The sequence below is a fragment of the Lygodium microphyllum genome, chromosome 17 (assembly GCF_053477565.2).
Source record: "Lygodium microphyllum isolate KBCC chromosome 17, Lygodium_microphyllum_v1.1.10, whole genome shotgun sequence".
NCBI classification, from domain to species: domain Eukaryota; kingdom Viridiplantae; phylum Streptophyta; class Polypodiopsida; order Schizaeales; family Lygodiaceae; genus Lygodium; species Lygodium microphyllum.
Genome location: NC_141151.1, coordinates 70,679,948 through 70,703,880, shown reverse-complemented (window position 1 = coordinate 70,703,880; position 23,933 = coordinate 70,679,948). Strand labels below are relative to the sequence as shown.

The 23,933-nt window shown below is 39.8% G+C and overlaps 1 protein-coding gene across 12 annotated transcripts; it reads right to left on the bottom strand.

Annotated features, from left to right (window-relative positions):
• Positions 1 to 879: 879 nt before the first annotated feature.
• RCY1 (arginine-rich cyclin 1) lies at positions 880 to 17,272 on the bottom strand. 12 transcript variants are annotated; one of them, XM_087697601.1, is made up of 11 exons: positions 16,766 to 17,272; positions 16,282 to 16,363; positions 16,048 to 16,188; positions 15,776 to 15,966; positions 15,422 to 15,689; positions 14,910 to 15,335; positions 13,336 to 13,374; positions 12,922 to 13,239; positions 12,149 to 12,653; positions 11,666 to 11,734; positions 880 to 11,528 (listed from the first exon to the last, which is right to left on the bottom strand). In XM_087697601.1, exons 1-8 carry the CDS (start codon positions 16,915 to 16,917, stop codon positions 13,117 to 13,119), a joined length of 1,422 nt encoding a protein of 473 aa, XP_087553727.1. In that variant the 5' UTR covers positions 16,918 to 17,272; the 3' UTR covers positions 880 to 11,528; positions 11,666 to 11,734; positions 12,149 to 12,653; positions 12,922 to 13,116. The 12 variants fall into 12 exon arrangements, with proteins under 12 accessions (XP_087553727.1, XP_087553728.1, XP_087553721.1 ...); XM_087697602.1 differs by having other exon boundaries at positions 880 to 12,362; positions 12,582 to 12,656; XM_087697595.1 differs by having other exon boundaries at positions 11,666 to 12,653.
• Between the last annotated feature and the right edge of the window lie 6,661 nt (positions 17,273 to 23,933).

The window sequence follows — 23,933 nt, the reverse complement described above, 5'->3', positions numbered from 1 at the left end:
GTGAAAATTTCACTAAACCGATTATATTAAAATTTCAAGCAAACCTACGCAGAGTCCAAGTGAGGAATGGCTCCAATTAATTCTAGGATGCTTGCTCTTCCGACTTAAGAGACTTTCTTGAAGCCAAGCATACAGAAGTCAAAATGGCCTGCAAGCTTACAATCAAGACATAAAAGCTTGATTTGGCATTTATGTGCCAACCAATTGTGTAACCATACTAAGAACTCACATGTGGCTTTGAGATGATTCTTTCAAATACTACCAAAATCTTAATGTATCAACAAGCGCCACTAATATAGTTATACTAATTTGGCTACCTTGGCAATAATAGCATATACTGTATTTGTATAAATCCAAGACTTGACTTACATGTTACAGTAGGGTGACCATGTTGCCTTACATGCTTGATGGCACTAATAGGGTGCCCGTTGATACCCTACTACAAAGCAAAAGCCTAATTCCTAATTATTTATCATTTAAGTTTCTTCACATTTACAATTCTCAAACATACTACATGCTTGATGGCCCTAATAGAGTGCCCGTTGATACCCTACTACAAAGCAAGAGCCTAATTCCTAATTATATATCATTTAAGTTTCTTCACATTTACAATTCTCAAACATACTACATATCTTGGATGGTTTTGGATTCAAGAAGATTTCACAAACAGCAGGCATTATTACAATTCTAAATCACTAGCCTTCTTAGTTTTCTGGGCCAAATTATATTAATAGACTTCCAAATTGAACAACAAAATATTAAATCTGGAGACAAATAAACCTTGAGCTCAAAGATAATATAGTGTCCAGCTTCACTTGACGAGACCTTGGAAAGACATTCAAATTCAAAGAATGAACAAAACTGTTTTAAACTTCAAGATACTGGAAGAATTTCTTCCTGTTAGTATGAATAATCTGCCACAAGTCCAGACTTAGAAGATTGTATAATCAATCACTAAGCCTATAGAATAAGGAAGAAATTCGTCAATGTGCTCATTGAACTTGAATATTTGCATTACATAAAAGGAACCAGCTCACCACGTTTGGTATTTCTTCGTAAAATCCAAGCCAAAATCCCCAAAGTACAAGTATCTGTAGCAGCCTTCTAAACAGTGCCTTGAGCTCTCTTTGCACCAACCTTCATTCATCTAAAGGTCATACTCACAACACACGTAGCTTTCTCCTTACTCCAACCATCATACTCATAAATATATATCTTTCTGCACTTGGGCCATGAGAATACTGAACAAGCATGAAGAGCTGGACATAACTACATTTTCGCATACCTTTCCTTGTTCAAGCCTTAGACACCAATAGCTTGAGCACCATCTATACAAATACACAACCCACTGACCTTTTCTTTTTTAATGGAGCCTTACAAACCAAACTCAATTATTTGCACTGACACTCATCAGTTTGGAATGAGTGTCACAAGTAGCTTCAATAAAACCAAACAAACAATAAACCCAAGAGACCAACAGAATAAAACTGCACAAATAAAGCATAAAGCACAGCCATTGCAGAAATAATCCCTTGTGATTAACAAGAACCAAAACCCTATTTGAAAGGCTACCATATCATAGTCATACGCTAGCTGCACAAATATAAGCTCGTCTACTAAAGCATACTAGCCCTTGACATGGAATAGCTAGCGAGTTTGTCTAGTTTGATAATTGGAAAATGATCCATCAAACAGTTCCAACATTCAACAATGGCTGTTTATTTTTGCAGCCCAAAGACAAAGAAATCCTCCAGTTAGAACGCATGACTTAATATTTGAAGGGCAGGTGGTATAATTCAACCAGCCATAATATAAAACTAAAGCCTACTCTCCTGTTAGACCCATGACATACTTTTAAAGGCCAGGTAATACAATTCAAGTAGTCTTAATATTTTAGACTAAACCCCACTACATTACACAGCAAGGAGAGCAAATACCCAATCCCTATCCAGATTCTCTACTCAGACAGCAGTCCCCCTCATCACTGACTAGACACAAACTACTACCTGCAGAAGCCATTAGGATGCTTAACAAAGATGTGATGCACAGAGATGATGTTATCCAAAATGCATGCACTAATAATGCCTTGACCACAGCAAAATCAGTTACCAGGACCACACTGCACTACCAAGGGACTGAATGCACTTCAGAAACTGCTTCAGCAAAACTTTAGCTAACCCTGAAAAGGTTAAAGCATTATTTGGAGGCAGCACACATTTTATTTAATTTGGCTAAACCAAGGACCTGGCATGCTTACATCCCCTTAACTTGCAATAGACACTAAAGAACAAGACAAGGCTGAGCAAGAGCACATCAGGGACCAAATGCTGAGAGCCATCTCTGAAAGATCCTAAAATCCAACCCAACATATATCTGAGCCGTAAGTTGCCACAACAAACACTTGTCTAGAACATGAGCCAGGAGGAACCAACATTTCTCAAGAACAAAAATCTGGGTAGGTGAGGCTACATTGCAAGCCCTTTGATCCCTTTCAGGATATTCTCCATAGCTAATTCCTGTCTGGAACCCTATCAAAGAGAAAAAGCTGCAAGCAATGGACTTAGTTTGAGAAGGCAAAGCACATTTAACTGCTAACATCGCTATGCATATCAAAGAGGTGCCTTCTAGGTTCAGAGAGCCAGCACACGCAAGTCAATAAACTTGCATGTGTTACTATTGCAACTATGGACCCATTGATTTCGATGACTAGGATGACACCAGCAACCAACTCACCTGTGTAACAGGCCTTACCATACCAACAATACCACGAGGGAAATAGACTTGCCACTGGCCGAGACACCAGCTGAGCTGGTTTCTGTTCACAAAGCCTTTATATCCAAATGTTCTGTTCACCCCAAAAACTAGGCACAGTAAAATTTTGATTGCAAAAAGGAGAAACACCAAGGAAAAGAAAGTAAACATTCAACCCCCTGATTGACAGAAATTTGGCAATAATCAGAACCAGGTCTATTTGAAAGTCTGGCAATTTGTAGTTATTTCCTAACCATCGCCAAAGGTATAGGATTGACCAGTAAAATAATGTTCCATCCCAACAAAGGGCTAAATTCAATGCAACATCCACCAAACTCTGAGATTGCAATGAGCCCCTCTGACCAGCCACCACATTAAACAAAGGCAGCTTGTATAGAGGATTGCCCATCCTGCAGGCCCAGTGAAGACCTTGTCCAGCGGACAGTGAGGGGACTGACCCTAAATTGCTTCAACATTCTCCTTAAAACACCGGAATAAAAAATACTCACCGAGACTACCAAGCAATCCAAGGAGCTTAATCGTTGAGCATGATCCATGTAGCTCTAAACCAAACTTCAAGCTTGTAGGAACTTCAAGCTTTACAGAAAATTTGTTTTCAATTGATCTCAGGACTTTTTAACAGTAACAAGCCATGGACATTGCTGCTTCTACCTGAAATGGAGTGACAATTTTCAAACCCAATCAATCCCATCAAAATTTGACCATCCTTGAAGAGTCACAAATCATCCCACCCCTAGAACTCGTCATCTGCCTCATGGCACTTGCCCACTCCATGGTGGCCAGAAAATTCGACGAGCGATGCTTAAAGATTTTTCCCATCATGACCCCTCCACCACAAGAAGTCAACATGGCACTTTGAGTCTCAATAAGATATGAATATGCTGAACTGTTTTCAGTTGCCAAGATCCACCAGTGTGAAAAGAACCTCAAGAGAATGTCCACATAAAATATAAAGCACCAACACGCAAGAACCAAGCACACATGGCTGAGTACAATTGATGATGCACCTGAGTGCACACCTGCTTCCATATGCTCAAGTAACATCCATCAATACCAAATCAGCCTGCCACCAACCAAGACCATACTTGCCAACTGTATACACCAGCTTGTGCTGCATTATCACTCACCTCGACCAGCCTTTGAGCACCTGAACCACCTCTCTAAAGCACCAAGAACAGAAGAGAGAGTCACCAAAGAAGTCAAAACGCAGCTGCTTCCCACTGCTGTGAAAATAGCAACCTCCATCCAAAACACATTCCCAAGGCAGCTCACACAAATAAGACAATCAGTGTCCAACTTTGCATCTAGCTTCAGCTGTGCAGAAGTTTTTATAGATTCCTTGACCAACATGCAAAACTATAAAATCCAGAAAAACCTATCTTTTCCATCAGCATCTGCAAAATGCAACTGCAGTAAAAAGCAAGCCTAGAGCAGCAGCAGCAGGTATGGGCACCCACATACTTGAGACTTGCACAAGTGAGCTAACTGAGCAACAAGGAATTCGCAAATTTGAAGCAGCCCAAAAAGTTTCAAAACCAGTCGGTACCTGAGCAGTGAAGAGCCATTGAGATTGATTGTGTGATGCCATAATGTTGTCTAGGCCATCATAAAATGTGGAAATAATTGTGAGCTCAGACTCTAGGCCATCTTATGATGTGGAAATACTTGTGGGCTCAGACTAGGCCACCTTACAATATGGAGGAGTAAGACCAACAGAATTTCAATGGCAACAAAATGAAAGAGGCTTGAAGGACGTTGGAATCATGGCAACTAGGCTTGTACAAATGTCAAAAGAAAGACAAATTCTTCTCTATCCAACAACTGTTAATTAGGCTTGTACAAATGTCAAAAAGGAAGACGAATTCTTCTCTATCCAAAAAGCACTTGGAACCATGGCAATAAGGAAGAGGAATTCTTCTCTATCCAACAACTCTACCGATCTCACCATGGACCTATCCAAGAAATCAGTCTACTTTTCCCCAAACAAAGAAACTAGGCATAAGCTCTAGCTTTGATGAATAACTAGAGATAATGAGGGAGTAAGGACCTGCTGTAGAATTCACTTTACCTAGAACTTTCCTTGCCACAATCAGCAAAAGGCAATTTCTACACCAAAACTCAGTCACTCATCATCTATGAAAAACATGGAAAGTCATTTCCAACGCTCATCCTACTGCCTCTCTGTTAATATTTGAATAGTTCTTGCTTAGAGGATGTCAAAAATTGTCAAAACTTCTATAGCCATGCTGACTGCTTGGCCATATAGATCATGAATCAATGGCAGTCTGACGTCCAACAGCTCTTTTACATAAATAGTTACAACTTCCATAGCCATGCTGACTGCTTGGCCATATAGATCATGAATCAATGGCAGTCTGACGTCCAACAGCTCTTTTGCATAAATAGTTACAACTAATATAGCCATGATTAGTAATCAAAAGAGTATACAAAAAATTTCTTAAGAGGCAGAGCCCAAAAGCACCACAAATCCTCGCTTAGAAATTTCTCACATGACTAGGGAATAGATATTTTGGTTCTTACACCCTTCCAAAGTTAAGATGTCCTCAATATAGCTCACACTTAGGTCTTCATCCACATATTCATTTTCCTTCAACTATCATATTGTCCCCTTCACCAATTGACAAAAGCTCTCTTTTCAGAAGCTGGCTCTTGACATTTGCATTCTAAAGTACATAATATATCTTATTCCCCCTCCTCTGTTATGTAATGCTTGTACTTGTCAGTAGGTGATCAGCAACTTGAGACAAGCTTCAACAAATTTCATGCACTCCAAACAATTAGCAGCTTGAAGCCCAGAACTTTGCAGCTTCACTGCACCATGCACCCTTAGATATGTTTACAACATATCAAAACACTTAACAAGAATGTGCTGTACTAGGTCTTCTCCTTTTCCCTTGTGAACAATCCCAGCTGCTGCTATAGCAATCAAGCTCTGGTTGCAAGAGCAACCAAGATCGTTTAGCTGGGGGGGCTAGAGGACAAGGATTCAACATGATGAGTGGCAATTTCATAAAGCTAGACAAATAACACCATCAAAACCACCTCCACCAAACTGACCACCGTAAGTCTCAACAAACTCGAAAAAGCCCGTCATCTATGTAATTCACTCACACTTTGAAGTACACCCAGTGGCCTAAATGTTATCCCTTGCCTCATTCTCTTTCAACAATACATTCCCCTTTTCAACCATTGTCAACAAGGTAGCTCTTGATTTATAGGCAGACTTAAACATCACCAACACTTTGGAGCACAATAGGCTTACAAACAGTTAGTAGATTAACTTGGGAGCTACAACTCCAATAACCCACCAAAAATCACCAAATGTCCTTGAATTTATTTGTAATGTAGCAAGACTTCAGTACAGGTATGCAGCAACAACCACTGTACTATCCATAAATGAGTAATGGCTGCTACTATGATTAAGATTTGTCATTAGGACAAATGCAATATTTGAAGTGCCAAGACATCAATATGCTAGCATAGCACAACACAAGAATTGGCCGCAGTAAATGTTCTTGAATTTCTTTCTAAAACTTTGACAGAGGTACAACCACTGTAGTCTCCACAAATAATGAGCAGCTGCTGTTGCTGCAATTGAGCTTTGGTATCAAGGCAAATCAGATATTTGGAGTCCTACACGTCATTCTAGCTTAGTACAAGATAAGGATTGGTCTCAGGAGTCAGCACAAGCTGGTGAGTGGCTAGTTAAAAAAGGCTTTAGCCCTTTGCCACAAATCTCGCCAAACTGAGGAGTGACTCACCATTCATATCCATATTGTGCTTTACTGACACCTTTAGCTTTGTTCAACCATTCCACAAAATAATTGGGACCATTGACAATTAATTGTAAAATTTACAAAAACCTGCTTTCTCCTACATTATGCATCTCAAATCTTGGATTATATGCATAACATCCATAAGAACTCTTGGTAGAAGAACAAGAATGGTTAACCCTTACTTTTCTAATGTGTTGGGTACTTGATAAATGACTAGTTATATCAAAGGCCTAACAAGCTTCTCATATAGCATGTTCTATGCAACTTCTGGCAACTCTCTAACCAGAAAATCATGAATGCACCTGAAATACAAACTGTTTCAGCTAGACAAAATACATATCAACTTTGACAATGCATGTCTTAACCCAAGTCAACTGAACCAACAAAATGTGACAAGGGGTCCCTGAACATGACCTTGACCAGTAAAGCTAGGTAGAAAAAAAACACCACCACAAGATTGGGCAGGACTTAGACAACTTGAATGAGGCAGAATTGCACAGTGCACCACCTACACATATATACTTAAATTTTACCCCTTGTATGGTAGAGAGAGATAATACTGAGTTGTAAAGGGGGAATCATCGTGAGATCAAGGGGCAACAAGCCAATGCTACAAGCAAAACAGTAAAATGCTTTGAGCCCCGCAAAATCTACTTAACAATGCTTTTAAATGAATTCCATGTAAACCTTTATATTTTTTTAACCACATAGGGGAAAGGGGAGGTGTATGCTCATGTATAAACCGTCAAACCATTTGCCGAGGCCCAAGGGTGCCAAATGTCATCGAGGGAGACTCTGAAAACAGAAATGGAAACAGAAACAAAAATGGCAATGTTTTAGAAGAGGGAACAGGTAAGAGGGGTGAATCCTAAATGTGTAAAAAGAGAATGGAACAGAACATTTCTAAGGGGAAAAAGTAATAGAGTATATGTATCTTGAAGGAATAGAAAGATATAGGCCTATCATGGCCTAAACCCATGTTTACTTCCATAAAAATGCCACTTGGCATTCCAAATCCCTATTGACGAGGAAAATGTTAGGGGAAACATCTTGGATTCAAGGAGATGACGTGTGGTACCATTCCAAACAAAAGGAAACTTTTACCCTTGGGAAACATGTTTCAAGGTTTCTCAAGCTGTTTCAAAGTTTCGGGCACCTCCAACTAGCATTTTGGGGCATCTCCCACTTCTATGGCACCGAGTCAATGAAATGTCAATACAATTGCATAAGGAACATAAGGTTGCATACACTAGATACATGTAAACATGCTTACATAATGTGCATATAAAGATGCTTAGCTTTCTAGGTAGCTGTTTGCACGTGAGAAACAAGGCAAAAGTGCAACATCAACTCACCTTTAGTCTAGTGGATGAGTATGCTTTCAAATACATATTCATGCAAAGCACAAATCTTTTCTAACTCAATTCATAAGAGAGAGAGAGAAGGGGGAAGCTCATGGAAGAAAGAGCTATAGATATCAAGAATACAAGATTGAAAGAGGATAGGAACAAGCATGGGTAGGTAAGAAAGAGAGACAAATAGAGATCCAACACATATGAGAGCCAATGGCCACCTAGAAGGAGTCTCAAAGCACAAAGTTGTGATGCAACACTACATATTCGTTGCAAAGCAAAGGCACTCACACTATAAATCCAACAAACGCTATGCTCATCCATGGCACAATACTTGAGCTCATCTAAATAGGTTGGACCAAGGAGATAGATATTGCATTCATTGTTACAAATTACAAATAAATATCCACCCAAAGTGTGTGAGACCTAAAGGATCACAAGATCATCATTTGACTCTTAGGTATATATACACATTTTGACATTCCAAAAAGTAGCTCAAATATCATTTAGCACTAGATATCGAATTAGTGGACTACAAATACTTGTTTGCTTCTTGGCACTTGCGAGTAAAGTCAAACCAATCATCTAGATGTATAGGTAAATGATAATCCAATCTTTTTGCTTCCACTCATAACAATTTGAGTTTGGATCTAATTAAGGTAGCCAAGGACAATTTGCACCAAACGTCCAATCTGCGAACTTCATACGGTACTAAATGTACAAAAGCAATTGTCAAATAGAATCCAATGTTTCACATGATCATTGTTTAATATACGACTTATTGGTTTGGAATTTTAGGAAAAGGAAGAGGAAAAGAAAAGAAGTAATAGAGCTAGAGGTAGGGATGAGAACAAAGAGGAAGTAGAGAAAGACATAGAGACACAAGTGGAGAGTGCGATAGATAAAGGGAAGAAAAAGAAGAGGTAGAGGATCAGGAGATGATAAGAGAGAAGTAAAAAAAAGAAGGTGGTATGAAAGGTAGAGCAAGAGGTGGTAGGAGAGGTAGAGGTAGCTAAAGAGGAAGTGTGTTACACCCTTTATCATCCTGGATGGGCGACAGCAACATTGGTCACAACCTTGGGTGTCTAGTGATTTAGTGTGAATGCGCTAAGGGAACCTCAAGGTGTCCCATAATTAGGACTCATGGCCCATCTATGCATATTCAATGTGTGATCACTACTCTTCGACTTTAGACCCAAGAGGCATCGCATTCATGCAATAGGACAATTGGGTTGAACCTTAAAGGTATGGGATGCCAACCCTTGGGGTGTGATTGTGACTAACAATGCTCATCACACAATGACTAAAAAAAGTTGTATACTTTTTACTCATTTTCATGATTGCTTATCTCTTGAATTTGTTTCCTTTGGAGTTACCAAATATCTAAAAAAGTGCATCAAAGCTAGCCATTGATGAGTGGTCAAAGATTATGCTCCTCTCTCTCTCTCTCTCTCTCTCTCTCTCTCTCTCTCTCTCTCTCTCTCTCTCTCTCTCTCTCTCTCTCTCTCTCACATCGGACTGACTAGCAACCCCTCCGCCAAGGATCACCCTAGACACAACCATAGAGAGATGTAGAGCTCATCGTCCACACCTAGCCACAGAGGAGACTACATTGTCATCAAGGGACCATACCCCGCCGCTTCAACTTCTCTACATTAGACTCACAAGAGATATTTCGAGGTGAGAGTGCCTCTTGAGAAGTTCCACATTGTATCTGACTTAAACATCATTTTGTACTCATCAACTATATATTGGTGGTTGTTTATTTTCCATTTAGTTAGTCATAACATTAGATGACGCTATTTTGGGACTTGGAAAATTTCATTGATTTATCAGATGTAACATTTTGGTCTCATCGACTCATTTGGCCTTTTGAAGATGTTATTCTCTCTCTCTCTCTCTCTCTCTCTCTCTCTCTCTCTCTCTCTCTCTCTCTCTCTCTCTCTCTCTCTCATGTTCCTCTCTTTCAGTTTAGTCGTACACTTTTGCATTCCCTTCACTTTGACATATGCCTTCTAAAATCATCTCACATGGAGATTCCAAATTCTTTTATGTGTCCATCATCATAATTTCCTAAATAATTGGCATATCCAACTTCAAGTATTTGTTCTTTCTATTTGATAGTCCATCATCATAATTTCCTGAATAATTGGCATATCCAACTTCAAGTATTTGTTCTTTCTATTTGATAACTACCAACGATTGTTGTGAGCTATCTTCACAGTATTGTTTCCAAGAAGATCAATAGCATCTCTTACCAATCAAATTTACCTCTAGACATCCTATGTTACACATGCATCATTTGAAAGATTCACTTAGATATCCAAATTCATTCTATATTCCATGGGAATCTTTTGAAAGATATGAAGCGGAAGCAACTTGGCAATTGGTTCACTCGTCAAAGAGATGTTTTCCACACTTCATTCCTAAGGCTATTGTTGAGGACAACCACCATTTGAAAAGGAAAAGTATTACATCCTTGGACATCCCGAATGGGCACCCACAACATTGGCCACAACCTTTGGTCATGAGTAACAGTGCAAATGAACTAAGGTATTTTAAGATTAGGGTAAGTCTTATAAATAAAACTCAAGGCCACTTTATGCACATTCATTGTGATCACTGATTTTGGACTTTAAGCCGCCCGTCACATCTATACAATGGGACAATATGGTTGGTGGTCTAAGACACCAACTCTTGGGATGCAACTATGGCTTTGTATGCTATGGGCCAAGATAAATCTAATGTCCTTCCCCTTTATGGTTCCTAAGTCATGATATGCCTTATATTGTGTCATATTTGCAAGTTGGACTCTAAGCACATTTCAAAGAGGAAGAGCTTAAAGATTACATGATTGATAGAGATCAGAGCTAGAGATGTAAAATAGAAGTGTGAGGAGTTTCTTTTCACAAAGACCAACAATCCACCACCAAAAAGAGAACCAAGAAGTGGACAAGAAGACACCTTTTTCAAGCTCTAGCAGTCAGGATCATAGATGTTCAATCAATCTAGACAAACCATGCGGCGAGGTCCATCCATGAGCGGATTGCCACCATGGGTATCCTTAATTATCATGTTGTTGACAACAAGAAACACATTGCAAAAAGTTTTCCATGACTTGGATAAAGATAGCCTTGACCTTCTAGAAATTAATAGAACTTGCAAGCAATGCAGCTTAAGCTTCATATGAATCACATGTTTCCATGCAACTCACTCCATTCAAAACATAGGCAATTACTTATTATGAATATCAACTCTACATGGGTCAACTTATTATGAATAGGTCATAATAATCCAAGTTGTTTGTTTACACTATTAACAATTTGGGGTTTGGGTTTGCTAAACTATTATCTTATTAATTATGAGAGGCATACAAGAACATTCATACATTGGATGAAGGTAAAACCTTGGCCCTTTAAGAAGTGGTGGGACACAAAAGCACCATATCTTCAGCTTTACACAAGATTGCATTATGTTTCTGTGCGATGTCACCCTCATACAAAATATAACAATTATGTGTCACAAATATCAGCTCTATGTGGATCAAACAATAAGAGAACAGCTCCAAGGAACAGTCTGTTTCCATGGTAGTTAACTGCAGTCAAAACTGCAACCAGGAGAGAAACTAGTTTCATAAAGTAAGAGGGCGCAATCTTCACAGAGAGGAAATCTCTGCCTACCCTAACATATAAAGAGTAGCTAGCTTTAGAAACTAAATCCTTCCATGAAGGACTGTAAACATACCACCGGCATAGATGAAACTGAGCATTGACTAAAGATAGGTAATGCTGAAATGGTATGCTCCTTTCACAGCTGCATTCACCAACATCTGAAGCTAGAAACATTTGTGCTGTCTGGTAAAATTATGACAGCACATAAACTTTAAACTTGAACAGTAACAGCAGGGTGTGGTGCCAGCAGACACTTTGTGCAGTCAGCGATTGCAATGAGCTGCATTAGAACACTAGACTAGATAGTAACATAATGCTTGATACAAACAGAATAAATCTTAATCAAAGAGTAAACTTCGTGTTGCAAGTATAGCGTGATTCAGGGTTCAGAGCATCCAAACCAAAAGCACACAAGTAAAACCATGTATAGCACGTCTAAGCCTTACTCTCTTGTAAGGAGGTGATTGAGTCGAGTGAAGAAAGAGGCAATGTAATTCGACTTACGGTTAGAGGTGTTCTAGAAAACAATAGCAATATCTTGAATCAAGGGACTTACCAGATTTCAATGGTTAAGACTCCAAAACTTGGACCTGATCCCAACTAGAAACAAACCCTGCCAGTCCTGTTTACTAAAACCAATACCAAGTGCTGCCACAACAGTTAACTGTTCCAAACCAACATCTTACAAAAAAATGAACGTTATCAGCAACCATTACACCTGAAACAAGTAGCCCAACTTACTGAAAACCCATCTGATGTGATCTTAAGTCCTACAAAATAGAAAAACTTAGTGAAGACAAAATCTTCCATGAATAAGAATTATGCTTCAGGCAAGCTTGCAACATTCAATAGAAAATGCATCATAGAATTTGTTTTGTAAGCCTTCAGATGTGGAGAATGATGTATTTCCACAGCTTATAACTCAGGTGTTGATAATACCTGCTGCATTGTTGCTTTTTGCAGCATAAATTGATCCAGTCCGCACTTACCACCCAAAGAGATTAAGGGTTGACTGCCACGTTGTCCCTCGTGAGCACTCTGTGCTAAGTTGTTATGAGGGGCTGCTACAGTGATGCGGACATGCATGCATATTCAAAATCAGTATACCATTGACAGGGCATGACTTCTTAACAAAAAACAAATATTCCTCACGCATCATTGAGAAGCAATAAAGCTATGCAACAAGTGGGGGACCACTCTGCTGTATTGTTTTCTCAATTTTCATACAGTAAAAGGTCCAACATGACCAGTGTTCATGAATGATTTAAAGTACAATCAAGATTGATTATATCAAATTATCGCTCCAACTACATGGGTCCAGAAACCGACCGTGAAGTTGGTGACGATGCGCCACAACTCCGCTTCTAGCCGGTAACTTCACTTCTGCCAGGTCCATTCTTGGTCCAGATTCACCTTGGAAGAGACAGGATGGCTGTAAAAGCAACTCTTCTCTGACTGAACGTTCCCCATCCATCCCAGTACCATTTGTAACCCTTGAGGTAATATAGTTGTCTATGCCTCAAATCATGCTGACAGTTCAATGTGAAACTCTTGAGACCAGCTCTCCAAGCCTCCTTCAAGAATATGGATGATGCCGATAACGCTCTTTCTCCCTGGAAGTTTTGTGTGAACTATGATATTCTCTATCTGTGACACCATGATACGTTTTCAAAATGTTATAATTATGAAATTAAACGCCTTATTTTACCTAACCAGTAAACAGCAGAACTAGGTTAAAAGTACCTCGACTTGATCCATGATGCCTACTCTTCTCAGAATAGCCTGAAAATCACCCAACAAAAAGTTTTACCCCCTATTTAGTTGACCAGATGTTAAAATTGCAAGCAGAATAACCAAGAAAGATCCAATCATAAGCTCAGTCCTAAATCAAGACTGCAAACCAAGAAGTACACTAGCTTCATGTTTAGTACAAGCCCCCTCACCTTCTGTTCAAGCCCCCCCCCATAAATGACTATTGAATTCTCAAAGCTCCATGCTTGGATTTGATAGAGGTCAACCTACTTTCTAAACTATTTAAGGAATCCAGATAAATAGTAAACAGCCTCTGTTAGAACCTATTCAAGACTTAGAGGTCAACCTACTTTCTAAACTATTTAAGGAATCAGGATAAATAGGAGATACCCTCTGTTAAAAACTATTCAAGGCTTGGACCCACAAACAGTTGAGCTAAACCAAAAATAAATGGGACAATCCATAAGTTCAGAGCAAAGTTTTAGACCATAACTTATACAATCATCATATAGTGAAAGTACCCACCTAATTCATCAACCAGACATTTAAAATTACATGCAGAATAACCAAGAAGGATCCAAAAATTAGTTAAGCCCTAAACCAAAAGTACAAACTAAGAGGTATGCCGGCTTTATGTTTAGTATATGCACCTTGACATTTAGTGAAGCCCCTTTTTGTAGATGGCTGGAAAGGCACATTGACTTCTGAAAGCTCCAGGTTTGGATTCAATAGAGGTCAACCTACTTTCTAAACTATTAAAGGAATCAGGATAAATAGGAAGTAACCTCTGTTCAAAACTACACTTGACCTGAATAAAAGGGACAAATCATACATTCAAATAAAGCTTTAAATTACATAACCAAGAAAGATCCAATAACAAGCTCAGTCCTAAACCAAAACTGCCAAGATGTCTTTGAGTTTAGTATAAGCCCCTTCACCTACAGCAAAACTCCTTGTATAAATGACTAGAAAGGCACATTGACTTGTCAAGCCCCATAATTGGATTGACTAGAGGTCCACCTACTTTCTAGACTATATAAGGAATCAGGATGAACAGGAAATATCCTCTCTTCAAAACTATTCAAGGCCTGGACAACAAACAGACGAGCTAATCAAGAATAACTGGGACAAATCATAAGCTCAGAACAAAATTTATGCAATAGTCACTTAGAGATGAGGACATCTTCCTAGAGTCTCATTCACAATGTACATGTTCCAGAGATATTGCGTAATGTATGGGCATTGATTCCATCTTGATTGATTTCTTTCCTTGTGCTACGTGATTAGATAGTGATAAGAGATTCTATCTTCCTCACTGGAGTGCACAAATTTCTTAGTTAGCAAGTCGGGCGATGATCACTTGCAAGCTACTATGTCAGTACACAGCTTCCCTTTGAACCCTTGGATGGGGCCCTAAGAAATGTAAGCACTCTTTTCCAGTTTTATTTAGAGCTCTCCTGTGCAAGAATTGCAAAAAGATCTCTTTCCATCATAGGACCACAAGGGGGTAGCAGATCAAATCTATCGAAGAAATTCAAGGACAGTGTAAGCTAAAAGACGCAGACCAGCAAACCTGAATCTTTGTTCCTGTCTTTAGCACGATGCTCTTTGTCCTTGACACGTTCACGGTCCCTTTCAAGTTCATTCTCTCTTACTCGATCCCTCTCACGGTCGCGCTCGCGGTCACGCTCACGGTCCTTCTCTCGGGATTTGGACCTATCCTTTTCTTTTTCCCTCACTCTGCCAGTAGAGGAACCATCCTTGATTCTCTCAACTGTCATATCACCTTGCTCCTTTGAATTCTCCTCAAAGACATCTCCATTGGCTGCGGAGGCTCTAGCCTCTTCTGGAGGTCTTCTGGATTCTTGCAGAGATGAATTTTTCAGTTTATCCAACGCTGCCTTCACAATGGAGTCTCTTACATCAGAATTGGATATAGACATTTGACCTCCTTTAGTTCCATTGGCAGTGCCAGAGCTTGCTAATGCATCCTGTAGGGCAGTACAGGAAATACCTTAACTGTTGTTGCCAAATTTACCAATGGAGTGTATAATTCTAGATTGAAAGTAACACTTGCCTGGACATTTGCAGGAGGGTCCCACGCCCTGCTTGTCAGCACAAATGATTTGGCATCCTTCCCAACTTCTATGTACTTAGCCTTGGGCTGCTTAAAAAGAGTAGCAAGGACTCTACACACTTCTTCAATATCCTCCTTTTCAGCGTCAAAAACCATCCACCAAGGAGGAGACTCTGGCAAGCTGACCTTAAACCTCCGAGCAGCAGCATAGACAACACCACAAGCAACAACTTCACTTTTGAAGCGAACACAGAGTGTTGTCCGTAGGCTGGAAAATAGTGAACCAACATAAGACACTTGACAAAAAGAGTAAAGCCTGAAATCTTGATGCAGCAAAATACAAAAGTAGACTACCTATCATTTGCTAGATTCCATGCTTCCTGCATCAATTCATGTGAGGCTTGAAGCTGTAAGAGGTAATTTATGATAAACTTGTGTGGATGCTCAACATGGCAGATAAACCCTGCTTCTTTTAAGAGGTGTCTTTCAGTTCTAATTAGATCTATCTTCATTTCTTCATACTTCTGCAAGAAATGAGCAAGCATCTGATCATTGACAGATGGCATGAAATCTGAGGCAAGCTCAGGAGAGTAGAGTGGCTGAATTCACATAAATCGTCTACCAACCTTTGAAAAAGGGTCAAGGAGTTCAAGAGGTTTATTTTCCCTTCGGCACTCCATCCTGTGATAGACATTTAAAACATGTTGAATTTTCCTTGGACTTTCTTCCAGCTTTGCAGCCGTCCACAGGCAGCTTGCAGCTACTCTCTAAATCAACAAGGCAGATCATGAGCAATATAATCCACAAGACCACTCAAGCAAGAAAAGAAAAACACGTACACTAGATAACTCGGCACGCACCTTGACATTGAATCTAACGAATGATTTCTTGCAATAGAAACGGTGGAACAGCACCTGGCCTGTAGCCATGACTGCTTGTGGTCTGCAATAACGTCACAAGTAAGGCTCCGGTAAAAAAACAACAAAACTAGGCTTCTAGCAAAATGCTCTACAGATAACGAGCATAGCACATATGGCAGCATCATGTAATGGCGCACTTATCTAGCATGCAAGCCTAGTTTACATAAGACAGGCACACTCAACAGTCATGTGTAATTAATTTCAGGTAGATGTGCAACGCATGATTTGTTCGACAGTACAACGAAGAAAGAATGCATTCAATCGAGCTGCAGCTGATTCACTAGGCAGTAGGAACTGTTGAGATAGTGGAGCATGTGCCGATGATATTGCATGCCTCAAACTTGCATAAAAGAGCGACAGCGGCAAAAAGCAGAAGCGGCTAAAAATTCCAAATACATAGAAAACACTAGATGCAAAGACGTACAATTTGAGAAGAATCCCGCTCTCTTGAATAAGCTCGCATCCATATAGCCGAAGGAGAGTTTCTGTTTCCTCGTCGACTCCATCCTTACGGGAAGGCGAATTCTGCAGCTGCTCAGGTGTCAAGTAAAAGGTGTCGATGGCGGTATAAATCATTAGCAGAGACGAGGAAGATGATGCGGCGATTCTCCTGCGGGGAGGAAAAAAAAACCGAGCAGGGAGATAGCTCAGGCTGATGACATGGCGATGAAAAGCGGACGCCTGTGGACGGTGTCGGGGACGCGTTCCGGAGAGGCAGGCTCTTCTGACGGAGGTGTGAAAAGTGGAGCTCCGTACGAGGCAGGCTATGGCGCCCTCTCACACAGTCCGATGGCAACCCTAATTCTCAGATCCTGTCCTCTGAGAGAGAGAGAGTTATCGCGAGGGGCAACAAAAAAGCCGCGCAATGGGAAGGCGAAGTGCGGATCGAGAACAGAAACACTTGCCACCAAGTAAAATTAATCACCTAACCCTAAGCGTCTTTCCACACAACATCGCTTTGTTAAGCTTTGGCTTTGCATATCCTAGGCTTCTAAGATACATAAGTGCATACTTAAACCTTATTGAAACTTTTTCCTCTAGAGTTTCGCTCTTTAGCCCTTGGCCTCGAGACATTGTGCTTACATATCTATTGCAATCGTAGGGTCTATTCATTAACCATGATGGGTTAGTTCGATAGATACATCAAACACTTGATGAAATACTAGTTCAAATGTATTTTAAAGCAATACAAACCACAGTATTAAACAGGGCCTAAGATATGTATCATTGTATCATTGTAGATGGACAAGATTGCAATAGTTTTATATTTTCGTATTAGTTTGCCCTAGTTGTTATGCTCCATGGATATGCAAAACATGTAATTTTATGTCTAAACAACATTATACTTAATTAATACTAGAGATAAAGAAGGGTGCTTAGCTATACCTGCCCAATTTGTGCATGAGTAAGAGTAATTCGAATGGTGCTTATTTGATTCAACAATTCAAAAGCTTTACTTAGGTGAACGTGCAAGGTCAATACCACAAACCATTCATAGTGGCCCTCTATCTTTACCTCACTTATTATAGTAGCCAATGATGCCACAAAGGGAGGGAGGGAGGGAGGGACACATAAACAGAGACAGAGATGGAGGGGAATCAATTCAATGTGAAATAAGGCATGTGTCGATCATGGAGTGATATATGATATGTATCATCCGAAAGGAATACATTGGAAAAGCTAATACCAATAATACTAGATAACATCTTCTTCCTTATAAAGTTCTCCCATCTGCAAAATTTTGATTGGTGTTGATATGAACATAAGTGTGAAAATTCTATGTAGCACTTCCACGAGATAATTGTGAGAGTGGAGATAACATGGTTGTGCATAGGAAAGAGGTATTGGGTAATTCAGTGTTTGCTCCAAAATTTCTCATAGTGCCAATCATTTGACTACAACAATCAACAACGTTTAGTAAGACATTGTTGGCACACATACACACACTTATCTACACCTTCCATATATGCATTCTATTAGCAAAGTATATTCACATAAAGATGGATGAAAACCTCTCAAGATTTGGCATATATGCTATCAAATATATCTAAATTTACATGCATGCAAAGCCATCAATATTTGATGTACATGTTGATAGATATATCCACATGTATCTGCCGACATGAACACCTATGAAGATTTGATATTTGTTATTTTGTTATCTTTTTGTGCATGATTTGTACTGTTAGTCCTTTTTAATTGATGCAACTTCTTAGCTTGTTTGTATGCGTGATAGCAAGGAAGTTATGCGACCAAGGATGCGCATATTTGTATAACCATTCCATTTAAGTAGTGGACCTTTGTACAAAATTTTAATCTGACACACTCAAACTGACTTTAGGACACAAAAAGCCTTGATATCCTTAAAGTGAAATGGATAAACACATTGATATTGTCAAACCCTATAAACACTCCCACACGAAGGAATGACTTTCTTAAAATCCATCAAGCAACTTGATAAGCTAGTTGATAAGATGTAAAAGCTCTTACACCCTTGAAACACTTATAACCATAAAAGGAGCAGAAAATAGAGAAAATGCAAAAGAAAGTCGGCCATAAATCTCCTTTGGCTTTACATTTGCACAACCCATTGGTTTCTAAAAGCAAATTTGCAAGTGCTTGCAATATCAATTAAAGTCTTGCCAACATATGCATTTGCATGTAAGTGAGGAGTGAATTCGATGATAATATTAAAAAAGACAATTAAATCCAAAAAACAATTCATGGATCAACATCTTACTCACAAGTACCACACTTTTTAAAAGTGAGTATTAGTATTGAGGATATTCTATCAAAGCAAGTTGAAACTATGCCAAAAAAATGTATGCTCATCATCACAATTACAAGTATATGCTAGAAGCCATGTCTAATGAAACAAACAAGAAGTAAGCAACTAATTCTAATGACACTTTTAAAAAGGAGAAGCCTAAGCACTAAAAGGATGCTATCAACTAGACATTTAATGATGCAAACAAAGAGAATGCTAATTCAAATGAAACGTAGTGCAATCAAATGTTTGTATATTCTTGGAGGTGCCTAGCCTCAAATCAAAATGTTTCAAAATAATCATGTAAATATTTACAAAATGTACTAGGACTATAGGTGTTGCAACTATTTGATTTAATTACCAACACGGAAAAATTAAAGTTAGTTCTTCTCGACCAAAAAAATCCATATTGGCTTGGTCAATGTGGATTCGAAAGCATAACAAAGGGAAAGTATTTAAACCTTGAAGTTAATAAGGAGTTTATGTTGAGTTTTGGAGGAAAGGCTTGGCTGGCATGCAATCACTTCAACCCAAATAATGGGGGTCTAAGTACCTTACTCTTACAAAATTAAGGCGAAGTTGTAATATTATGGCCTTTGCAAGAGGCTTCCTTTGAATAACCATGGGCTTGCATCTTAAGGAGATGCATGAGTAAAGCCCCAATCTCATGTGGAAAGTGAGATGTTTGCAAAAAAGTATATGAAACATTTTTAAGATGTATTAAGATTCTAGGTGTTGTGAAAAATAAATAATTGATGAGGAATGACACAAGCTATCATGTGTTGCAGGAGTTGACAAAGCATCCTTATTGCCATCCTTTTACCGTGTCCAATCAAATACCAAATAACCTGCTCATGTTGCTCAAAATAATAATTGAGCCAACATGAATATAGTTCCATTTTTGCAACATTGACAAATGAGGGTGTGTCTTTCCAAGTTTTAAAGATGAGTGCTAAATGTAGTCATGAGCAATGAGATTTCAAGCCCACTTGGAAAGAAAGGGGGGGTGCACAGAGAGAGAGAGAGAGAGAGAGAGAGAGAGAGAGAGAGAGAGAGAGAGAGAGAGAGAGAGAGAGAGAGAGAGAGAGAGAGAGAGAGAGAGAGAGAGATCCCATTGTTGAAGCAAGAATGTCCTCTTGAAAAAAGAGGTGAGGATGCTAGCTATGAAACCTCAAAGCATCTTATATTGTGCATATGCTTTGAACAATGTAATGAAGAAGACCTAACTAATCTAACTAAGAGAGAAGAGAGAGAAAGACTACAGAAGAAGAGGGGGAGGAGAGAGAAAGACAAGGAGAAGAGAGAGAAAGAGAGGAAAGAGAGAAAGAAGAAGAAGAAGCCATGAAAGCTCGTGAAGGTGAAAAGAGAGATTCTTGATAATTCCGTGATACCTCAGAATACCCTCTTACATCTTATATACCGTCAGTGTGACTAGTATGTTCCCATGCCATGTTCTTGTGTCCCCCGCTCGTTACAAAGAACTATTGATGCAAATGATGTATGCTCTATGTGGCATTGAGAACCACCATTGAGGCCCACGATGTCTTGGAATAAGCACCTCAACATTGGGATAATGTATGCTCATTGAAGGAGTTCTTGTAGGGTGTTGTAGACAACCGGTCCCACACAATCAGCCCACAAAAGTCAATTACAGCAACGTGTTATGGATGACAACTCTCGATATCAGCTCCACAATGGCCTCATTTGGATCCATGGCCGTATTGTGATTCCCCATGCCTCTCCTTTTACCCAAAGGATACTTGAAGAGATGCATTCTTCACCGATTACTGGCCATTTAGGGGTGTTCAAAACATATGATCGCATTTCAAAAAGCTTTCATTTGAAAAGGCCTATGGCGAGATGTTAAAGACTTCGTGTCTAGATGTGTGCCTTGTCAACAAAATAAGGATAGCACTCTTAAACCGGGTGGATTACTGCAGCCCTTGCATATTCCCGAAGGCAAATGGACCCACATTACCATGGATTTCATAATCAATTTACCTACAACCAAGAAGGGTTGGAATAGCATCTATGTGGTAGTTGACCGGCTCACTAAAGCAGCCCATTTCATCCCTACAAAATCTCAATTTACAGCATCTCAAGTTGCCACTCAGTTTATGGAGCATGTATTTAAGTTGCATGGCTTGCCCCACGTCATAGTACATGATCGGGACACCAAATTTATGAGTTAGTTTTGGCAGATAATTTTTAGCTCCATGGGGACCAAATTAGCTTCGTCTATAGCCTATCATCCCCAAACGGATGGGCAAACTGAGTGAGTCAACAAGTGGCTTGAGACTTATTTGCGACATTTTTGTCATGATGTGCAGAATTCTTGGGATGTATGGCTGCATTTGGCTGAATTTTCTTACAACAACTCCACTCATTCGAGCATTGGAGTCTCCCCCCTTCGAAGAATTGTATGGTTATCGGGTGCCCCTCCCCACCGTGATCTTTAATGAAAAGCTCAACCCCCTTGGAAAAGAAGAGTTGGACCGCATGCAAGCTTTACTTCAACAATGCAAGACAAAACTCAAAAGGGCTCAAGAGCACATGAAGCTCCATTCTGATGCAAAAAGGAGACCCCTTGACTTTCAAGAGGGTGAATTGGTACTCCTCAAGGTCCCCAAGTCTCGTTATGCTACACTCAAGGATGGTTCTTGCAACAAGTTGGCACATAGCTACTATGGGCCCTACACAATCATTAAGAAGGTTGGGGAATCGGCCTACCGTCTCCAACTCCCTTCTACTACTAAGATCCATAATGTCTTCCATGTGAGCCAATTCAAACCCTTCATTGGCACTCCCAAAGATTATGTAGAGGAGCTACCCCCATGTATGAGGAGGGCCTTCTTCAGTATATTCCTGAAGTGGTCATTGGGCCAACGTGAAAAGCAACTTTGTACCCGTTCTATTCATGAATACTTGATCAAATGGCAAGGCCTACCAATAGAGGAAGCTTATTGGTGCACCGCCTCTATCTTGGATGAGTTTCCACACCTCAAGGAGCCCGTATTGGCTGGAACTTAACCACACTTGCTGTTTTGAGTTGCAATCTGCTTCCGGACAACTAACTATTTTGCACCAGTTTTGGTCTTGACACATTTTCAGCCCCACTTCCCATACATGGCCTGAAAGTACACCTCAAGGGCTCTGCGATGACACCTCACTTGCCCCAATCGGAGTTTCCTAGAAGAAGTTATGGCTGTTTTTCTCCAGCCATCCTGTCTTGGACATCACACTAGTTACTTCTTGACAGCCATTTGTTCTGCAAAAGTTTTGGTCCTGAATTATTTTCAGTCCCCCTTCACCCACATGGGTTGAAAGTACACCTTGTGGGCTCCGTAATGACACCTCACTTGTCCCATTCGGAGTTTTTTACACAAAGTTATGGCTGATTTCCTACAGTAGATCCCTATGGGACAGCATGCTGTTCACCCCATCCAGGGTCTTGTCTATCATGAAATGGTGGATTATAATGCGGGTGAGACCCTCCCATATGGTCTCCCATACCTCACACCCCTAGCGCCCCATTTCTCTTATTTGTCCAGCCGCCCTTGCTTATTGCCATTGTATCATGCACAGAGTAGTACTATGTAGCTCCCACTTTTTCTTTTCCGGTTCGTCCCTTGTTTTTTAGGACAAAAACTCTATGAGACGTGATGGTTCGTAACGAGCGGGGGACACGGGAACATGGCATGGGAACATACCAGTCACACTGACGGTATATAAGGTGTAAGAGGGTGAGGTATCACGGAATTATCAAGAATCTCTCTTTTCACCTTCACAAGCTTTCATGGCTTCTTCTTCTTCTTCTTTCTCTCTTTCCTCTCATTCTCTCTCTTCTCCCTATCTTTCTCTCTCCTCCCCCTCTTCTCCTACAGTCTTTCTCTCTCTTCTCTCCCTTAGTTAGATTAGTTAGGTCTCCTTCATTACAAACAAATGATCCATTAGTCATATAGGAAAGAAAAAGGGATATTAACATGTTGTCTAGGACCCCAAAAACACAAACCTTGTCTAGTGCCTTAGATAAGGCTGTGTAATCGAAGTAACTAGGTTTAGTTGGTCAAAGCAATCCAACCAATAAAGTTGTCAGAATAGTACCTTGAATTACGCCACCTAATTAGACATAGCTTTTATGGCTCAAGTCACAATTATAATGCCTCAACTAGGGCCATACAGCTAGAGAATAAATACATGATTACTCACAATTTGCATGTGTATACTTGCAATCTACATAGCCATTATAAGTGTCTCCAAGGTAGCAACTTCTAATGCCTTAGCTATTCCAACTCAAGTCAACTACTAGGGCAAAGCTATTGTAGCTCAAATCATCACTACAAGTTCCTCTACCATGTCCATATATTTAGAGAAAAGATGCTTGATTGGTCCTAATTTGCTAGCATATGACTACAATCCACACAGCCACTATTAGTGTCCCCTAGAGCCATCAACGTAGCTAGAATAAAAAAATATGCTAGGCTATGTCAATAAATATGCTTGATTTGTCCTAATTTGCTAGCATATGAGTACAACCCACATTTCCACTTTTTCCATAACCCTACTATCGTCTCATAGGCCAAGAAACAATGCCTAGTAGATCATAATGTAAATACTCTAAGCTAGGGAAAGGATGCTTCATTATACATTACAGTCTACATGGCCACTATCACTAGTGTATCAAAGAAAACCATGTAGCTGGATAAAAAATGCATCTAGTTGATCATAGTGTGAGATTCGTAGTGTCTCCGAGGTAGTCACATAGCTAGAGGAAGGTGCCTAGCTTATCATAATTAGCAAAAGAAGCAATACACTTCAATATTCA

What these genes read in the sequence shown, in the direction of transcription:
- RCY1 (XM_087697596.1), bottom strand. Translation starts at nt 16,917, where the DNA reads ATGATTTATACCGCCATCGACACCTTTTACTTGACACCTGAGCAGCTG. An exon ending in TCCTTGACCCTTTTTCAAAG is followed by an intron (nt 15,967 to 16,047) that starts GTTGGTAGACGA and finishes GTCAATGATCAG; the next exon opens with ATGCTTGCTCATTTCTTGCA. An exon ending in ACCCTCCTGCAAATGTCCAG is followed by an intron (nt 15,336 to 15,421) that starts GCAAGTGTTACT and finishes ACTGCCCTACAG; the next exon opens with GATGCATTAGCAAGCTCTGG.